This window comes from Capricornis sumatraensis, chromosome 10, assembly GCF_032405125.1.
Source record: "Capricornis sumatraensis isolate serow.1 chromosome 10, serow.2, whole genome shotgun sequence".
NCBI lineage: Eukaryota > Metazoa > Chordata > Mammalia > Artiodactyla > Bovidae > Capricornis > Capricornis sumatraensis.
Window position 1 is genome coordinate 62,301,475 of NC_091078.1, and position 15,890 is coordinate 62,317,364.

Consider the following 15,890-nt stretch of genomic DNA (forward strand, 5'->3'; position numbering starts at 1 on the left):
GGCCTGACAACTGAGTCCGACGCGGGCAGGTCTCCGCTTCTGTACCCGTGGGCTCGTGGGTCCACCCACCGCGCGCCGCCGGGAAGTGGGCGGGGCCGGCCCTGTGTGCGACTGCCCCCTGGCGGACACTGGGGGCGCGACGCCGCCCAGCCGGCTTGACCAGTGGCTGAAAAACCAAGTCTGTCAGAGCCCGGGCGAGAAACAGGCCCAGAGGAGAGAGAAAACACCTTTAAGACCACAAGGGAATCCAGTGATGATCCCCAGAGACCTTCTGACTCCACCTCCAGGGCTTTAGCCCCTCAGCCACATTCGACTCATTCAAGAGATAGTCTATTAATAACCTGCTATAGTGAGTGAATAGTCAGTGAAGTCCCTCAGTCGTGTCGGACTCGTTGCGACCCCATGGACTGGAGCCTACCAGGCTCCTCTGTCCATGGGATTTTCCAGGCAATAGTACTGGAGTGGATTGCCATTTCCTTCTCCAGAGGATCTTCCCGACCCAGGGATTGAACCTGGGTCTCCCGCATCGTAGACAGACCCTTTACCGTCTGAGCCACCAGGGAAGCTGGGCACTATTCTAGGTGTCGGAGATGCAAAGATGCAGAAAACTTACAAAAGTCCCTGTTTTCATGGGACTTACAATCTAGACGGGGGTGGGAGTGGGTGGAGGAAATTAGCGATAAATAAAACAGTACTGAATGAGTAAGTTACATGAAATGCTCAAAGGTGCTATTGTTGCTGGGAGTAATTTATGAGGAATCAGGAGTCCAGAGGAAGCAGGGGTAGGTCTCTGTATTAAATAGGAGACTCAGGATAGACTGTGATTTTAAGGGCCAATACTTATTGAGCAGCTACTATGTGCCAGACACTGCTCTAGGTGCTGGATTCTTTCCTCCAGAGAGGCTTGAGTAGTGCGGGGCCTCAGCAGGCCAGCTTATGGACACGACTTTGTCCCCACTCTTTAGAATAAGTTCTTCCAAGTAAGGTCTTTGTTATCACTAATTAATAAATTTGCCACTCACCTATCAAGTACCAGGCATCTAACACATATTACCTGTGTGTAGATCCCTACAATGATCCTACAGGATACATTTATCATTTCCCTTCTACAGATGAGGAAACTTAGGCTTGAGTCAGTTGTAACTTGTCCAAGCCAAACTGGTCAAGTAACGAGATTCAGCCCAAGTCTGATCCCAAGGAATGGCTCTTTGTTCCCTATTTTGTTCTCCGAAAAATTTCCTGTGATCCTGAAGAATACATAGTTTCTCCTAATTAGCTTTTCCATGACCAACACCCTCCCTACCAGGGTCGGTTAAAAAGTTACTGAAGCTAAATGTAATTAGTGATATAGTTGTGCCATTTTGACCTGTTCATGTTTGCTGCTGCTGCTGCTGCTAAGTCGCTTCAGTCGTGTCCGACTCTGTGCGACCTCATAGACGGCAGCCCACCAGGCTTCCCCGTCCCTGGGATCCTCCAGGCAAGAACACTGGAGTGGGTTGCCATTTCCTTCTCCAATGCATGAAAGGGAAAAGGGAAAGTAAAGTTGCTCAGTCGTGTGCGACTCCTAGCGACCCCATGGACTGCAGCCTACCAGACTCCTCCGTCCATGGGATTTTCCAGGCAAGAGTACTGGAGTGGGTTGCCAGTGCCTTCTCCATGTTCATGTTTAATTCCCTTGGAAATACAGAGGCTTGCAATCCCTGCTACACCTTAGAATCATTTGGGAACTTTAAAAAATAACCTATAGGCCTAACCCTACCTCTGTCCAGAGATCCAGGTGCAATTGTTCTGGGTGGGAACTCAAGCACTGGCACTTCAAAAAGCTTCCCAGGTAGTTCTACTTATGTGCAGGCAGAGCTGAGAACCCGTGGGACATCAGGAAGATGGAAGTGAAAGAAGGCTGATAAAAAGGAAATAACCAAAATAATGCTTTTCTGTGTAGTTTGCACATATTTTTCTTCTCTAATAAAAATAACTTTATTGGTTTTTCTGATAGTATATGATCATGTCCTAAACAAAGGAGGGAAATTAAGAAAAAAAAAAAGCCAGTCCTGGACTTTGTTCCACCTACCTAGGGGAAATCCCCAGTTCTCCCTTCTTGTGTTTCTTTACTTGTAACTGAGCAGGACCCTACTACGGGGTGCCTTCTCAGAGCAGACCCCACTCCCCACCACATCCTCTGCCTCCATCTGGTCTGTAGGAAAAATTCAGCCTCTTAGACCCTCCACGAGTTCCAAAGAGTAAATTTAATCAGAGAAGTGAGAAAATGAAGAAAGGAAAACAGTCAAGTGAGACAAAATAATAATAGTTTGGCCATTAATCAAGGACTGTTACTTCCTCCTCAAGGGCTAGACATAACATTCTGAGCCAAATTCTTTGAACTATCTTGTAGATACTAAAACCCCCACCAGATGGAAGAAGTTAACCATATGCTGCCCACAAGCATGTAGACCCCAGGCCAGTTAGAATTAGAAGACTGATGATGTTAATTCCTCATTATCTCATCACCAACCAATCAGAAGAATATCAGGACTGGATCACACACCCCACAACCCCCACTTCCTCACCCAATCTTGAAAACCTTTCTCCATTTGAAAATGAATAGATACATGTATAGGCATAACTGCATCACTGTGCTGTATACCTGAAACTAACACAACATTGTAATCAATTATACTCTTACATGGGAGAAGGCAATGGCACCCCACTCCAGTACTCTTGCCTGGAATATCCCATGGATGGAGGAGTCTGGAAGGCTGCAGTCCATGAGGTCTCTAAGAGTCAGACACGACTGAAGCGACTTAGCAGCAGAAGCAGCAGCATACTCTTACATAAAATAAAAGGTTTCAAAAAAAACCAAAAATCTTTTCCTGAAAGGCTTCAGGAAGTTCAGGTTTTCTGAGCACTAGCTGCCCGGACTCCTTGTTTGGTGCCCTGCAAATAAACAAAGGAGTTTCCTTCTCCGCAACTCAGTGTAAGTAGGTTGGCTTTACTGCGTGCGGCAAGTGGACCCAAGTTACTTTCAATAACACTATTACACACAACACTTCACTTGGGACACTTCTAGTCACCAAATGATGGAGAGGGGGTAGTTTCCCCACACAAGCAATCGTCTAGGACACCAGCTGGGTGTTCTACAATTAAACTCAATTCTAACACTATCTACCAGGAGATAGTGTCAGATCCCAGAGGTTAAGGGCTCAGTTCCATGAAACTGTCCCCACCTGCTTCAGATGCCATCCAAGTAGTTGTACTACTCATTATATATCCCCAGGTTATTCATTATTTCTGTCCAACATGGCTACAAATCAGAGGTCCCCAGGACCCCTCCTTAAGTTCAATTAATTTTCTAATTGCCCAAAGAACTTATGGAAATACATGTACCACTTTATTAAAGGATATGATAAAGAATACAGATGAACATCCAGATGAAGAGAAATATGGAATTAGATCTGTTAGATACTGTGTCCTAGGCTGGAGAAGGGTGGCTAGGGCTAAAAATTCCATGCTTTCTTCCAGGAGTCATACAAGAGCCAGCCCAGAGTCCTCTCATTAGAATAAAAGATGCTCCTAGTGATCTTATCACTTAGGAATCTGAATTCAATGGTTTTAGGAGCTGTGTACCAGGAGTTCAGGCAGAGCCTTATATATATACATATATATATATACATATATATATACACATATATATACATATATATATATATCGGAGAAGGCAATGGCACCCCACTCCAGTATTATTGTTTGGAAAATCCCATGGACGGCGGAGCCTGGTGGGCTGCAGTTCATGGGGTCGCACAGAATCGGACACGACTGAGCGACTTCACTTTCACTTTTCACTTTCATGCATTGGAGAAGGAAATGGCAACCCACTCCAGTGTTCTTGCCTGGAGAATCCCAAGGACGAGGGAGCCTGGTAGGCTGCCGTCTATGGGGTTGCACAGAGTCGGACACGACTGAAGTGACTTAGCAGTAGCAGTATATATATATATATATATTTTTTTTTTTTTCCTGTCAGAGAGACAGAGACAGAGAAATGAACACCTTCCCATAGTCTCATCCTGGAAGGACAACCATTATTAATAGTTTGGTGTATATACTTGCATGTATCTTTAGACCTCTATAAAATTAACTTTTTAACATAAAAATTTTAAAAACACATTTTCTACATTTTTCAACTAATAATGAACAGTTTTTCATGTCCATACATAAGAATCTACCTTTTCCTTTCTAATGGTTTATTTAGGAGCACCATACGTGATTTGGCCCATCTCCTATTAATGTACATTTATTTCCAGTATTGGACTCTGTTCCAGCGGTGTCTGCTTTCTCATCTACAGGAAGGGTAGGGGAGCCCTAAAGTTTATCAAGGAAAACCATAAACCAATTTTTGGAAAACTGATGCCCCAAGGACATAGTAGACCCTTCCCCAAATTCCCTTCACTCTGCATTTGCTACAGGACAAGGGTAATCCAGACCTGCTAGAATCCAGACCTACTCTAGTTTCCATCTGATTGTTTCTGAGCACTGGATAACTGAAGCACAAGTTCTTAGTATTTCCAAGTTGGAAATACCCTGCTCCTTCAGGTGAAGAATGTCATCTTATGTCCTCCCTACCAAACTGCTGCTAGGCTATCCTTCACCCAGTTAATTCTTCAATTTATCTGAAGATAAAATAACTTGCTAAAATGATTTCCTCTGAGTCTTTCAGAAATCTTTGGTCTGTTGTTAACATTTGTGGGTCCAGTCCAGTTATCAAGGACTCAACTCTTCCCAAATGGAACAAAACAATCTTTTGTGTTTTCTACCTGAATAGGGAGAGAGCATATCGCTATTTATTTGTATGTTGACTTGTACTTTCCTGAGGTTTCATGTTCCAAATTCTGAAACAAGTTTTACAGGCTTCTCTCTCATTTAAGTGTCCGGTGCTATTGCCCAACACTTTCGGTTAACATCACAAGCATATCTGTCAATCTATTCTGTCTGATATTATAAAAGTGAATAGATGTCATTAGAAATTCCCCCAAACTCACAGAATGTACACCAGGAGTCAACTGTGTGATCTGCCTATGGGTTACTGGGTATGTGTGGTAACGGGAGAAGTCTCCAGGAAAATGTTCTGTTGAGGCGGGGAGCTTAGCTGACAGAAAGGGGAAATGGTGAAGGGGTAACAGGCAGCCCAGTGACAAGTATAGAGTGGGGCTGAGGTGCTAAGAACAGGATACAGAAACCTAACATGAAGTAGCTGAAAAGTTCATGCTGGTGTTCCTATTCTAGGACTCTAAAACACGGGTATTTATTTCATGTCCTTAGTGAGCTTAGCACCCTTTCTTTTCATCCTCTCAATATACAGTAAGTCCTAGTGAGATATTAACCACTTTTTTAAAAAATAGACTATTTTCTAAAGCAGTTTCAGGTTCACAGCATAATTAAGAGGAAGGTACAGGATTTCCTATATACCTCCTGTTCCCACACAAAGTCTCTCCCATTATCAACATCCCCCATAGAGTGGTATATTTGTTACAATTGATGGACCTACACTGACACATCATTATTACCCCAAGTCTACAGTTTACCTTAGGATTCACTCCGCATTGCACATTCTGTGGGTTTGGACAGATGTATAATAATATATATCCACTATTATAATATCATACAGAATAAATTTACTACCTCAAAAAATTCTCTGTGGTCTATTCATCCCTCCACCTCCTCCAATCCTCTCTGCCCTGTAAATTAAAAAAAAAATTATTTATTTTTGGCCATGCCAACTGCACATGGGATCTTAGTTCACCATCCAGGGATCAAAACCATGACCCCTGCATTGGACGTGTGCAGTTTTAACCACTAGACCACCAGGGAAGTCCCTCCAATCCCTTTTTAATCCAATTCTGCCTTTTCCAGAATGTTGTAGACTTGGAATCATAAAATACGTGACCTTTTCAAGCTGTCTTCTTTCATTTAGTAATAAGCATTTAAGTTTTTTCTGTCTTTTCTTGGTGGACAGCTCCCTTCATCTTAGTGCTGAACAATATTCCGTTATTTGGATATATCATACATGCATCTATTCACCTACTGAAGGACACCTTGCTTGTTTCCAGATTTTAGCAATTATGAACAAAACTGCCATAAACATCCATGTGCAAGGTTTTGGACATACGTTTTCAACTCCTTTGAGTCAATACCCAAGGAGCATAATTACTGGATATATGATAAGCATTTAATTTTGTAGGAAGCCACCAAACTGTCTTCCAAAGTGGCCATATGATTTGGCGTTCCCATTCGCAGTGAGAGTTCCTGTTGTTCTACATTCTCACCAGCATTTGGTATGGTCTGTGTTCTGGATGTGAGCCTTGTTTTGTGTGTGGGGGAACATTCTAATAGGTGTGTAGTAGTATCTCATTGCTGTTTAATTTGCAATTCTCTGATGACGTACTACGTGGACCATCTTTTTTTAAATACTTTTTTTGGTCACCTCACTTGGAATGTGGGATCTTAGTTACCTGACCAGGGATCAAATTCACGCTCCTTGCATTGCATGCATGGAGTCTTAAGCACTGGACCACCAGGCAAGTTCCTGGAGCATCCTTTCATATGCTTAGTTGCTATCTGTGTATCTTCTTTAGGGAGGTGTTTGTTAAGGCTGGTTCTATTTTCATGAAAAAAAAAAAAAAAAGAGCCTTTGTTCCCAATGTGAATGCTTTTCTTCTTCATCCTTTTCTGTAGTGTTTAAAATTTTTAGTGATATTTCATCTTTACAAGAAAAGAAAAGCTAAAAGAATCAAAGTTCTAAACAAAATCCAGGGTTGGAAAGAAAAGGGACAGAGAACCAGGTTCCTTGTGTTTCCTCTCCCCAAGGCCATTAAAGTCTTCATACCTCTCCAAGACAGAAGAACTTGGCAAATGACATCTTACCTATTTCCTTTACTCAGCACCACTTACTGTATCCAAAAGAAGCTTTAAAAAAAAAAAAAAAAAACCTGAAAACAGGTAAGATCACAATCTCTCAAGAGCAATACATTTAATACATTCATAAGATTTCAAATGAGTACATACATGCTACAGGTTTTCGATTTTCTTTGGACAACACAAAAACAGTACTCAAGCTGCAAGTTTTAACAGGAACATTTTGACACAACGGCAGGTTAAAAAAATAATAAAACCAACATTGAACTAATCCAGCACCAACAGACTTCCTTAAATCTCTCATACTATCCTACTTTTGAAATCATATGGCTGCCTTCTATACCAGCATATTTTCTTCTCTACCCAACAATTCAACAACAACAAAAATTAGATAAAAAATTAGAGGTGTGTCACTGAATGAATAACACAACAGATTAAAAAACAAAAGCCCCTTATTTGTTGAATGTTGAAAGAGGAGACTATGATTAGGTGGAAAAACTGTAAGGCATTTGATTCATTCACTTCACTCTGATATCAGAGCACAGGAAATGTGCTCAAAGGTTAGCAGAAGGATTTAATAAGGATGGCAAGAAATAGTCCCACATTATTTATAAAAGGAAGGCTGCACTCATGAGTATGAAGTGCTTATAACACCATGGAAAAATATTTTAAGTTATAAAGTTAAATGAGAAAGTAGAATATAAAACTGTATATTCAGTATGATCTCAACTATGTAAAACCAAGCCAAGAAAAGGCTGAAAGTTCAAAATGTTAAGTTAGTGGTTGTATTTAAGCAATGTATCTACCTGGATCTTTTCTTCCTTTTATTTTTCTGTTTCTTCCAAAGTTTTCTCTATTGAGGAGGATCCTTTTTTTTTTTTTAAACAATTAGCTACCAAAAAAGGATGCCTGATAGAAGTACTGAATTCAAATTAATGAATTTAAGTCCAGCCTATAGGAAAGGATCTGGGCATGTACAAAACTATAAAACATTCCAGGCTATTCTCTAAATCCACAGTGTGTTAGCTGTAACATTCCAGAGGCTAGAGGGCTTCTTCGTCTTCTCCTCTAGCCAGGTGCAAAGTGTCACCAGATCCTGCCTGATGAAAAACTGCTGAATTAAACAGAAATGTCACAGATTTACAAAAAGAAACAGAAATACCCACACTTGGCAAAAACCTATTTATAGTACAGGAGTAGCTCTTTAATACTATGATTAAACAAGGTAATGGCTACTTTCTCCTATCTCCTGTGCCGATAGCAAGTTTCAAAAAGCTATCACCACAAGAACTGTAGAAAGCTAATCCTGGCTTAGAAACAGAAGTAAAACAGCCCTGTGACAACAATGGACTAAGAAAAGTCAAAATTTAGAAAATTATAAAAAAATTGCTTTCTATAAAAATGATTCCCTTTTAAATATCTGCTTACTATATATACTTTAAGGTCCCCACTATCACTCCCCCTCAAAAAAAAAAGGGGTCAAAACCTCTAAAACAAAACCTTTCTACCAAAGGACCCACTGGTTTGTTCATTCAACTAACACAGATGGAAGGCTCATAATGTGCGAGGCACTAGGGTCTCAAAGAGCAGACAGATTTTCCCCTGCCCCAAGGACTTTCTGTCTCTCAGAGCAGGGGGCCGGCACACCACCAACCACAACACGACAATGAAAAGCAGGCGCCACTGCTTCCTTCCAACTCGAGAATAAGCGACAATTTTCGCTGTAATTACTTCCACAAAAGTCCTTACACAGAAACTTTCCTCACTCACTAGGAAGCAAAGACGCAACTACTTTTCCTTCATAAATATTTCTACAAGAGGCAGGCATAATTATTACATTTTGTGATAGTTGCCCTTAGACATCACAATGCCTTGTAGTGAGGTCAGTTAACTTTGTTTTAAGCAATGGAGCATTTTCACTCCAAGAATGAGACACCTTGAAGCTGAGAAAAGGTGACCAGTCCTAGCTCTAGATCAAGCCTTGTCAGGACCGTCAAAAGCTGAGACCCAGGAGTGTGACTTGGAGCTACACATCTTCAATCTCCCCTGCCATCCGCTGGTTCTCAATATGCTCCTGCGTCAGCCGCACCAGGTCCTTCCGCACATTGGGGTGGTCTTCCAGATCTTCGTAGAGGGATCGCGCAATGTCCAGTCTCCTGTAATCCTCAGGCTTGACCAGGCTTCGCACAACTTGGAGGCACCGCTCTTTCAGGGTGTACACTGTAAGGGCAGAAAACCAACTCTCAGCAGCAGACTCAGGCCTGGGGACTGAGCGCTCACGAGGCTTGGCCAACTGAGGCCGTTAAACATTTTTGACAGCTGGACCTCACGTTGGACAAAAAAAGTGAGTACGTGGGTTGTGGCAGAGTGTTAACGTGATGGCTCTAATAGACATCTCATAGTATTCATGGCCCTGTGGAGGAACTTCCCTTGAGACTGGGCTTAGCCTATGGTGTGCTTTAATTAAGTGAATGCGGGCAAAGTGACGCTGTGCTGATTCTGGGCTTCAGCCTTAAGAAGCTCTGGCAACGATAGCTCTTACGCCCTCAGGAGCTCTGAGTTATGCAGCAAGAGAGACCACACGAAAAGGGCCAGGCACTGAGACAACATGGGAGAGAGGCCCAGCCCTCAGCCAACCTGCCAGCAGAAAGCAGCCACACCAGTGACCACCAGAGAGTAGAATAACCCCTGAGTTGAACTCAGCCCTACCTGTAGAATTATGAACAAATAAAATGGCTGTTTTTGGGTTACGGGTAGCTGTCACACAGCAAAAGATACCCAAAACAGCATATAACTGGAATTTGGGGGGAACTCAAATCCTATGTTTTTGCTTTTCTTTGTCACACCTCACAGCTTGTAGGATCTTAAGTTTCCCTGATCAGGGATCGAACCCGTGCTCTCTGCAGTGGAAGCACGGAGTCCTAACCACTAGACCTCCAGGGAAGTCCTTCAAATCCTATTTTTTTTTAGTAATTAAAAAATTTTAACTTTTCCTAAAATAGCATTAAGTAGCAAACAGAAAAATCACCGTAACAAGTTGTGAGAGAGACACAGAAGAAAGGGAAAATATTTTAGTATTTTAAATGGTAGTTTTCCTGATTTTTGGACAAAAGGTCCCACATCTTCATTTTGCACTGGGTCCCACATATTAGGAAGTCAGCCCAGCTGCTGACTACTCTGTTCCTCCTGAGGCAGGTCTCAGCCTTTGCTTATTGAAACCTCCTTCTGTCTATAGCCTTTTGGGGATTCCAGCTGACTGTCACGGATTTCCTCAAATCCTATTTTTAACTCACTGGGGAACTTACTCTTTAAAGGTCTCCTATAAGGCAAAATTTCCTACATTTTAACTTACCAGTGTTCACTTCTGTATATCCACTGCCTTAAAACAAAATCTATATACACATACTAGTTTGAACCTTATGAAGCCACAGATATTTAGGTTTTTTTTTTAAACCAAAAGATCAGTTTCTTAGGGTTCAACCTAATAAAATCACTTGAGTTTTAAACAAGTAGTAAGCTATGAAGCTAATGTTCAATTTGTTGAGGTTTTTTTTTTTTTAAACCCCAGACTGGCACAGTAAGCTTGACTGGATTAAATTACATTAAAAGATACAACACCAGAAGTCATAAATAAGCCATGATATCTCACTCTCTACACATTTTTTCTCCTGAGATTCCAGAGCATAATTCTACTCCAAGGCCACAGAAACAAAATGCACTCATAATTCTACAATCAGTTATTTTAATATAGCCCACTCCTGACAAGCCCAAAGAGCTTCTGAGACACCACAACATCTTTGTTTAACATAGAGAATACCAGTAAATTTCTTACATTTTATTTATGGTGGAGAACAGGACACAGAAAAGTTGGATACCTTGCCCAGCATCAGGCAAAAATCACTAAGGACTGAGCTCCTTCAAGGGCCTATCCTCTACTTAGCACAACAGCCTATCTTTTTAAAAAGTAAGATGGAACATCGGTATACCTGGCAGTGTGATGTTGGCAAAAACAGGCTGCCCATCAACATTGAGAGATGGCACAAACAGCTCAGTTTGGTTAACTAGAAGCCCATCAGATGTCCCAGCATCTCGGAAGAGCCAAAGGTGACCTGTTAAGACAAGCAGAGGTTAAGTAGTCACATATCTACTGCCTTCATCTCCCCAGACTGAAATACTTGCCTCTCGTTATGCTTGAATACCATACAAAGCCCTCCCAATAATGTCATTCTATTGAATCCTCACAAAAGGCAATGGAGACAGTAGACAGAAGAGCAACTATACCAGGTTCCAAAATGAAGGCCCTTTCTGCTACCTTGGTGCAAAAGCAAAGTATTTGAACTGGAAATCACATCCAATGGTGCAAACTAAGAGGAGAGAGGTCACCAACTCCTCAGATCTGTGCTTCTCAAAAACAACAAGGTACAAAAACATCACACTGAGAGAAAAAAGCCAGACAGAGAAGGGTACATTCTGTATGAAGAGATGAAACTAATCAAGGATGTGAAAAATCAGAAGAGTAGAAAGGGGCAAGAAAGAACTTTCTGTGATAATGGAAATATTCTAATCTATAACTTGATCTAGGTATTGTCAAAACCTATTAAATGCTAGGATCTGTGTATTTTACTGCATGCAAATTAAAAAATGGATTTAAGAAATAAATATATCTTATGCAAAAAAAAAAGAGGTGGGGGGACAATTGGAAGGAGACAAAAAATCCCAGGCCTAAGATTCTGTTCAAGGAAGGAAGGAGGCTGTTTCAGAATAAAAACAGCATGAAATCCTGGGCATATGTTTACTTGACGATTTGGAGGCAAAATTTAAGAAATGTCAAGTGAGAAGTAATGTTTTTTTATTGTGGCAAAATATATATAACATAAAATGGGCTTTTTAACCATTTTTTAAGTGTATAATTTAGGAACATTAAGTACATTCAGGAGGTAAGTAATTGCTTTAATGTTTGCATTAAATCAGGCACAGATAAATTTTAGAGAATACAAAAGTCACACAATTTCCCGGATATAAGACTGCATTTAGTAAATGTGGATGTCTGGAAGAATTGACTTCTTCCTCATTAAAAAAAAAAAAAAATTATTTTTTTTCCTAGGATACTACGTGGCCTCCAAGGATCTTAGTTCCCCCACCAGGATCCAACCAGGGCCAGCAGAGAAACCGCTGAGTCCTAAACATTGGTGCATGCTTAGTCGCCCAGTCATGCCTGACTCTGACACCCCATGGACTGCAGCCCGCCAGGCTCCTCTGTTCATGGGTATTATTCAGGTAAGAATACTGGAGTGGGTTGCCCTATCCTCCTCCAGGGGATCTCCCCAAGCCAGGGATTGAACCCAGGTCTCCCTCATTGCAGGCTGATTCTTTACCTTCTGAACCACAGGGAAGCCCAAAGAATTCCCATTCCTCATTTAGTATTAGAAGAAATTTGGTGTAAAAGTTTGAAGAGCATCACTGACTATGCTCCCCTCATGGAAAAAAGATTCATCAAGATCCTCTGAGAAAGATAGTGAATTTTTAGTAAGCGTTAACTTCATTTTGAAAACCAAGGGAAGATTACTGCCTCCTTAGGCAGTAAGGCCTAGACATCTCCAGCCTGGGTTATTACAACAGTTTTCTAACTCTTTTTTTTTTTTTAGTTTTCTAACTCTTACCAGTAGTCTTCCCCTTCCAAATCACCTTGCATCCTGGGGAATCTTTTTAGTATTAAATCAGGCAATGCCATTGACATGGCATTTAATAGTCCTTTAATAATCTCCAATGGCCCCCATTTTCCTAGGGGTAAAATCATCTTTCAGACTTCCTCTCCCATTCCATACCCTCTCCCCGGTTCCGGGTGTCAGGCCATGCGGTTCTGTCTGTTTACAGCTCTCAACTTCTCTTGGGTTGGTCAGATTCCATGCATCTTCCAGGATTCTCCTTCTTTTCTGGGAAGCTTCCCTAACTGAAAGTACACCCCCTTCTCTTTCACTGAGCAGGTGCAATGCTGTGCTCCGTTCCTACTGCAGCAATTATGACACTGGCTTGTTCTTATCTATTTATGCATTTGTCTCTTCTAATGGGCAGAAGAGACACTTCTCCATGAAGGCAGGGACCCGGTGCGGACCGGAGAATGTGGGATTCTCCTAATCACAAACTGAACAAATGGGCGTGAGGGATGGAATACACGTGGGGTTGATCTTCAAGTGCAAATTACTCATTCTCAGAAAGATACTCTGGCACTTACTAGTTGCGTCAACTTGAATCTGTCACAACCTCTCTTGGGGCCTCAGTTCCTCGAGTGTAAAATGGGACTAAAAATGACAACAGCAGCTGCCTCCCTCGAATGGGGCGGGGATTCGGTGAGACCGCGCCACCGTCACCGTGAATCTCAGGCCTAGAGCGCGGATCGCTGCGCTCAGCTCAAGGGGGCGGCGCGGCCGGGCGCGACAGGGCGACCCCGGCCCGCCTACCTCGGTAGCTGTGGATGCGGCGACCCGTGCCTGGGGGCAGCGTCGGGTAAGGCTGGGGCTCGCCATCGAAGTTGAGCCACACGGGCAGCACCACGCGCGGGCTGCGGTTGCAGAAGATGACCTGGGACGGCTCGCGCGTGTTCACGGAACGCAGCACCGGCCGCAGCCGCCCGGCCTCCATCTCCCGCTCGGCGCCGGGTTTCTCTGCACTGGCCCCCTCGGAGCCAGCCTCAGCCTCTTCCGCGTCCCCCGCCTTCCGGGGCATTACCTCCGAGAGCCTAGACTACCCGGGCCTCGCGGGATTCGCCGGCTGCGCGGGGCGGGGCGGGAGGTGCGTGCGCGTCCCCGCGCAGGCGTACGTGCGGCTTTCGCGCGCTCCCGGTGGAGGATGGATTACACCCTGAAGACGGCCGGCTAGAGGCGGTGCGCATGCGCAGATGTATCACCTAACCTTAGGGGACTAGACTGTCCTTCTGAGGTGGAGGGTAGCGCTAGGCCATTTTGCCCCAGGGTTTCCTCTGAGCATTAGATTCTTGTGCCTCCCATAGGTTTTTCACACAGCATTTCTTTAGCTTCATTCATTGCCTTAAGACCGTCATGGTTTTTGCCATATTCTCCCTATCATCTGCGCTATTTATTTACTAATTTTATTAATCAAGTTGTTTTGTCTCCATTTTGGATCACAAAATTTGAGTCTTGTACAGAAAGTAGGATAAAGTGAAATTTTCCCTTTCATCCTAGTTCCCCCAACCACCTCAAAAGAATCCCTGGAGGCAATAAGTATCATCAGCTTTTTGTATTTCCTTTCAAAGTTTTTCTGCTGCTTCTGCTAAGTCGCTTCGGTCGTGTCCGACTCTGTGCGACCCCATAGACGGCAGCCCACCAGGCTCCCCCGTCCCTGGGATTCTCTAGGCAAGAATACTGGAGTGGGTTGCCATTTCCTTCTCCAATGCATGAAAGTGAAAAGTCAAAGTGAAGTTTCTCAGTCGTGTCTGACTCAGCGACCCCGTGGACTGCAGCCTACCAGGCTCCTCCATCCATAGGATTTTCCAGGCAAGAGTACTGGAGTGGGGTGTCATTGCCTTCTCCAGAAGTTTTTCTAGGCATACCCAATTGAACACATCTGAGAGGAAATTTTATATCACCACCATCAATGGAAATTCTTTATCATTTACCATAAAAGAATACAGAGGAAATAAGTTAAAACAAGTTATTAAACAAACACAGACCTTAACACTGACATTGTATCATTGCAAACGTTTACATATTTAAGAGGAAAGAAAAGGTATTTGGGGTATTCTAAGTCCAAGCAACAGGCTATGTTGTTCTTGGAGTACATTTTACACTATGCCAAACAGAGAAAAAGAAAACGTACCCGTTTTTCAAAACAACTAGTGATTTTTTTTCTTCTACTTCTCAGCCTTTTCAAAATTTTTTTAATATATATTTTGCCTTGTTTTTGCTTCCCTGGTGGCAGAATTAAAGAATCCACCTGCCAAGCAGAAGATACAGGTTTGATCCTTGGGTTGGGAAGATCTCCTGGAGATGGAAATGGCAACCCATTCCAGTATTTTTGCCTGGGAAATTCCATGGACAGAGGAGGCTGTTGGGCTATATTGTCCATGGGGTCCCCAAAAAAGTTGGATACAACTTAGCAACTAAACAATAATTGACCAATTAAAAAGTATAGAGTAATAAACCAAACACTGATAATCTCACCATATAAAATTAACAGTACATTGTCGTATTTACTTTTTAAAGTTAAGACAACATAAATGATAAGGCCAAAATTCCTTTAAGTTCCACCCTGTTTCCCCTCCTTCATCAGAGGCAATAGCTACCATGAGTTTGATGTGTCTAACCAGGCTATTTTTTTCCCCCCTAAATTTATTTTAAATTTCCATATGGTAGAGTACACTCTTTTTGGTGTATAGAGCTGTGTTTTGATAAAACAGATAGTCATGTAACCATCAGGACAATCAAAGTACAGAATAATCCACCCTCTCCCACCCCCAAAAAATGAGTGTAATCAAACCCTACCCCCAGGCTTAAGTCTTATCTTTCTTCCATCTCTATAATTTTCCAGACTGTCATATAATGGGCCACACAGCATGTAGAATTCTGAGCCTGGCTTTTCACTTAGTATGCTTGAGATTCATCAATATTGTACAACCTATCAAGTTTATTCCTTTCCATCGCCAAGTGGTACTCCACAATACACTCACCAGGTAAGGGACACTGAGCAATCATGAATAAAGCTATAAGCATTTGCATACAGGTTTTATGTGTGTGTCCGTTAAGTTTTCACTTCTCTTAGGTGAGAATCATCTACAGATGAGACTCCTGAGACACAGTCAATGCATGCTTAACTTCGTGAGAAACTGTTCAACTGTTTTCCCACAGTGGGTTATATAATTTTGCATTCCTACCAGCAATGTATGAGTGTTCCAGTCGCTCCACATCTTTGCCTGCACTATTATCAGGATTTTGTGCATTTTGAAAAATCTTATCAGCCATTCTGACAGA

The 15,890-nt window shown here is 42.5% G+C and overlaps 1 protein-coding gene across 1 annotated transcript; it reads right to left on the bottom strand.

The window, feature by feature from the left end:
- Positions 1 to 7,071: 7,071 nt before the first annotated feature.
- Positions 7,072 to 13,652, bottom strand: VHL (von Hippel-Lindau tumor suppressor). Its single transcript, XM_068982327.1, has 3 exons — positions 13,365 to 13,652; positions 10,893 to 11,015; positions 7,072 to 9,126 (listed from the first exon to the last, which is right to left on the bottom strand). The coding sequence occupies exons 1-3, from the start codon at positions 13,627 to 13,629 to the stop codon at positions 8,933 to 8,935; spliced, it is 582 nt and encodes a 193-aa protein (XP_068838428.1). The 5' UTR covers positions 13,630 to 13,652; the 3' UTR covers positions 7,072 to 8,932.
- Between the last annotated feature and the right edge of the window lie 2,238 nt (positions 13,653 to 15,890).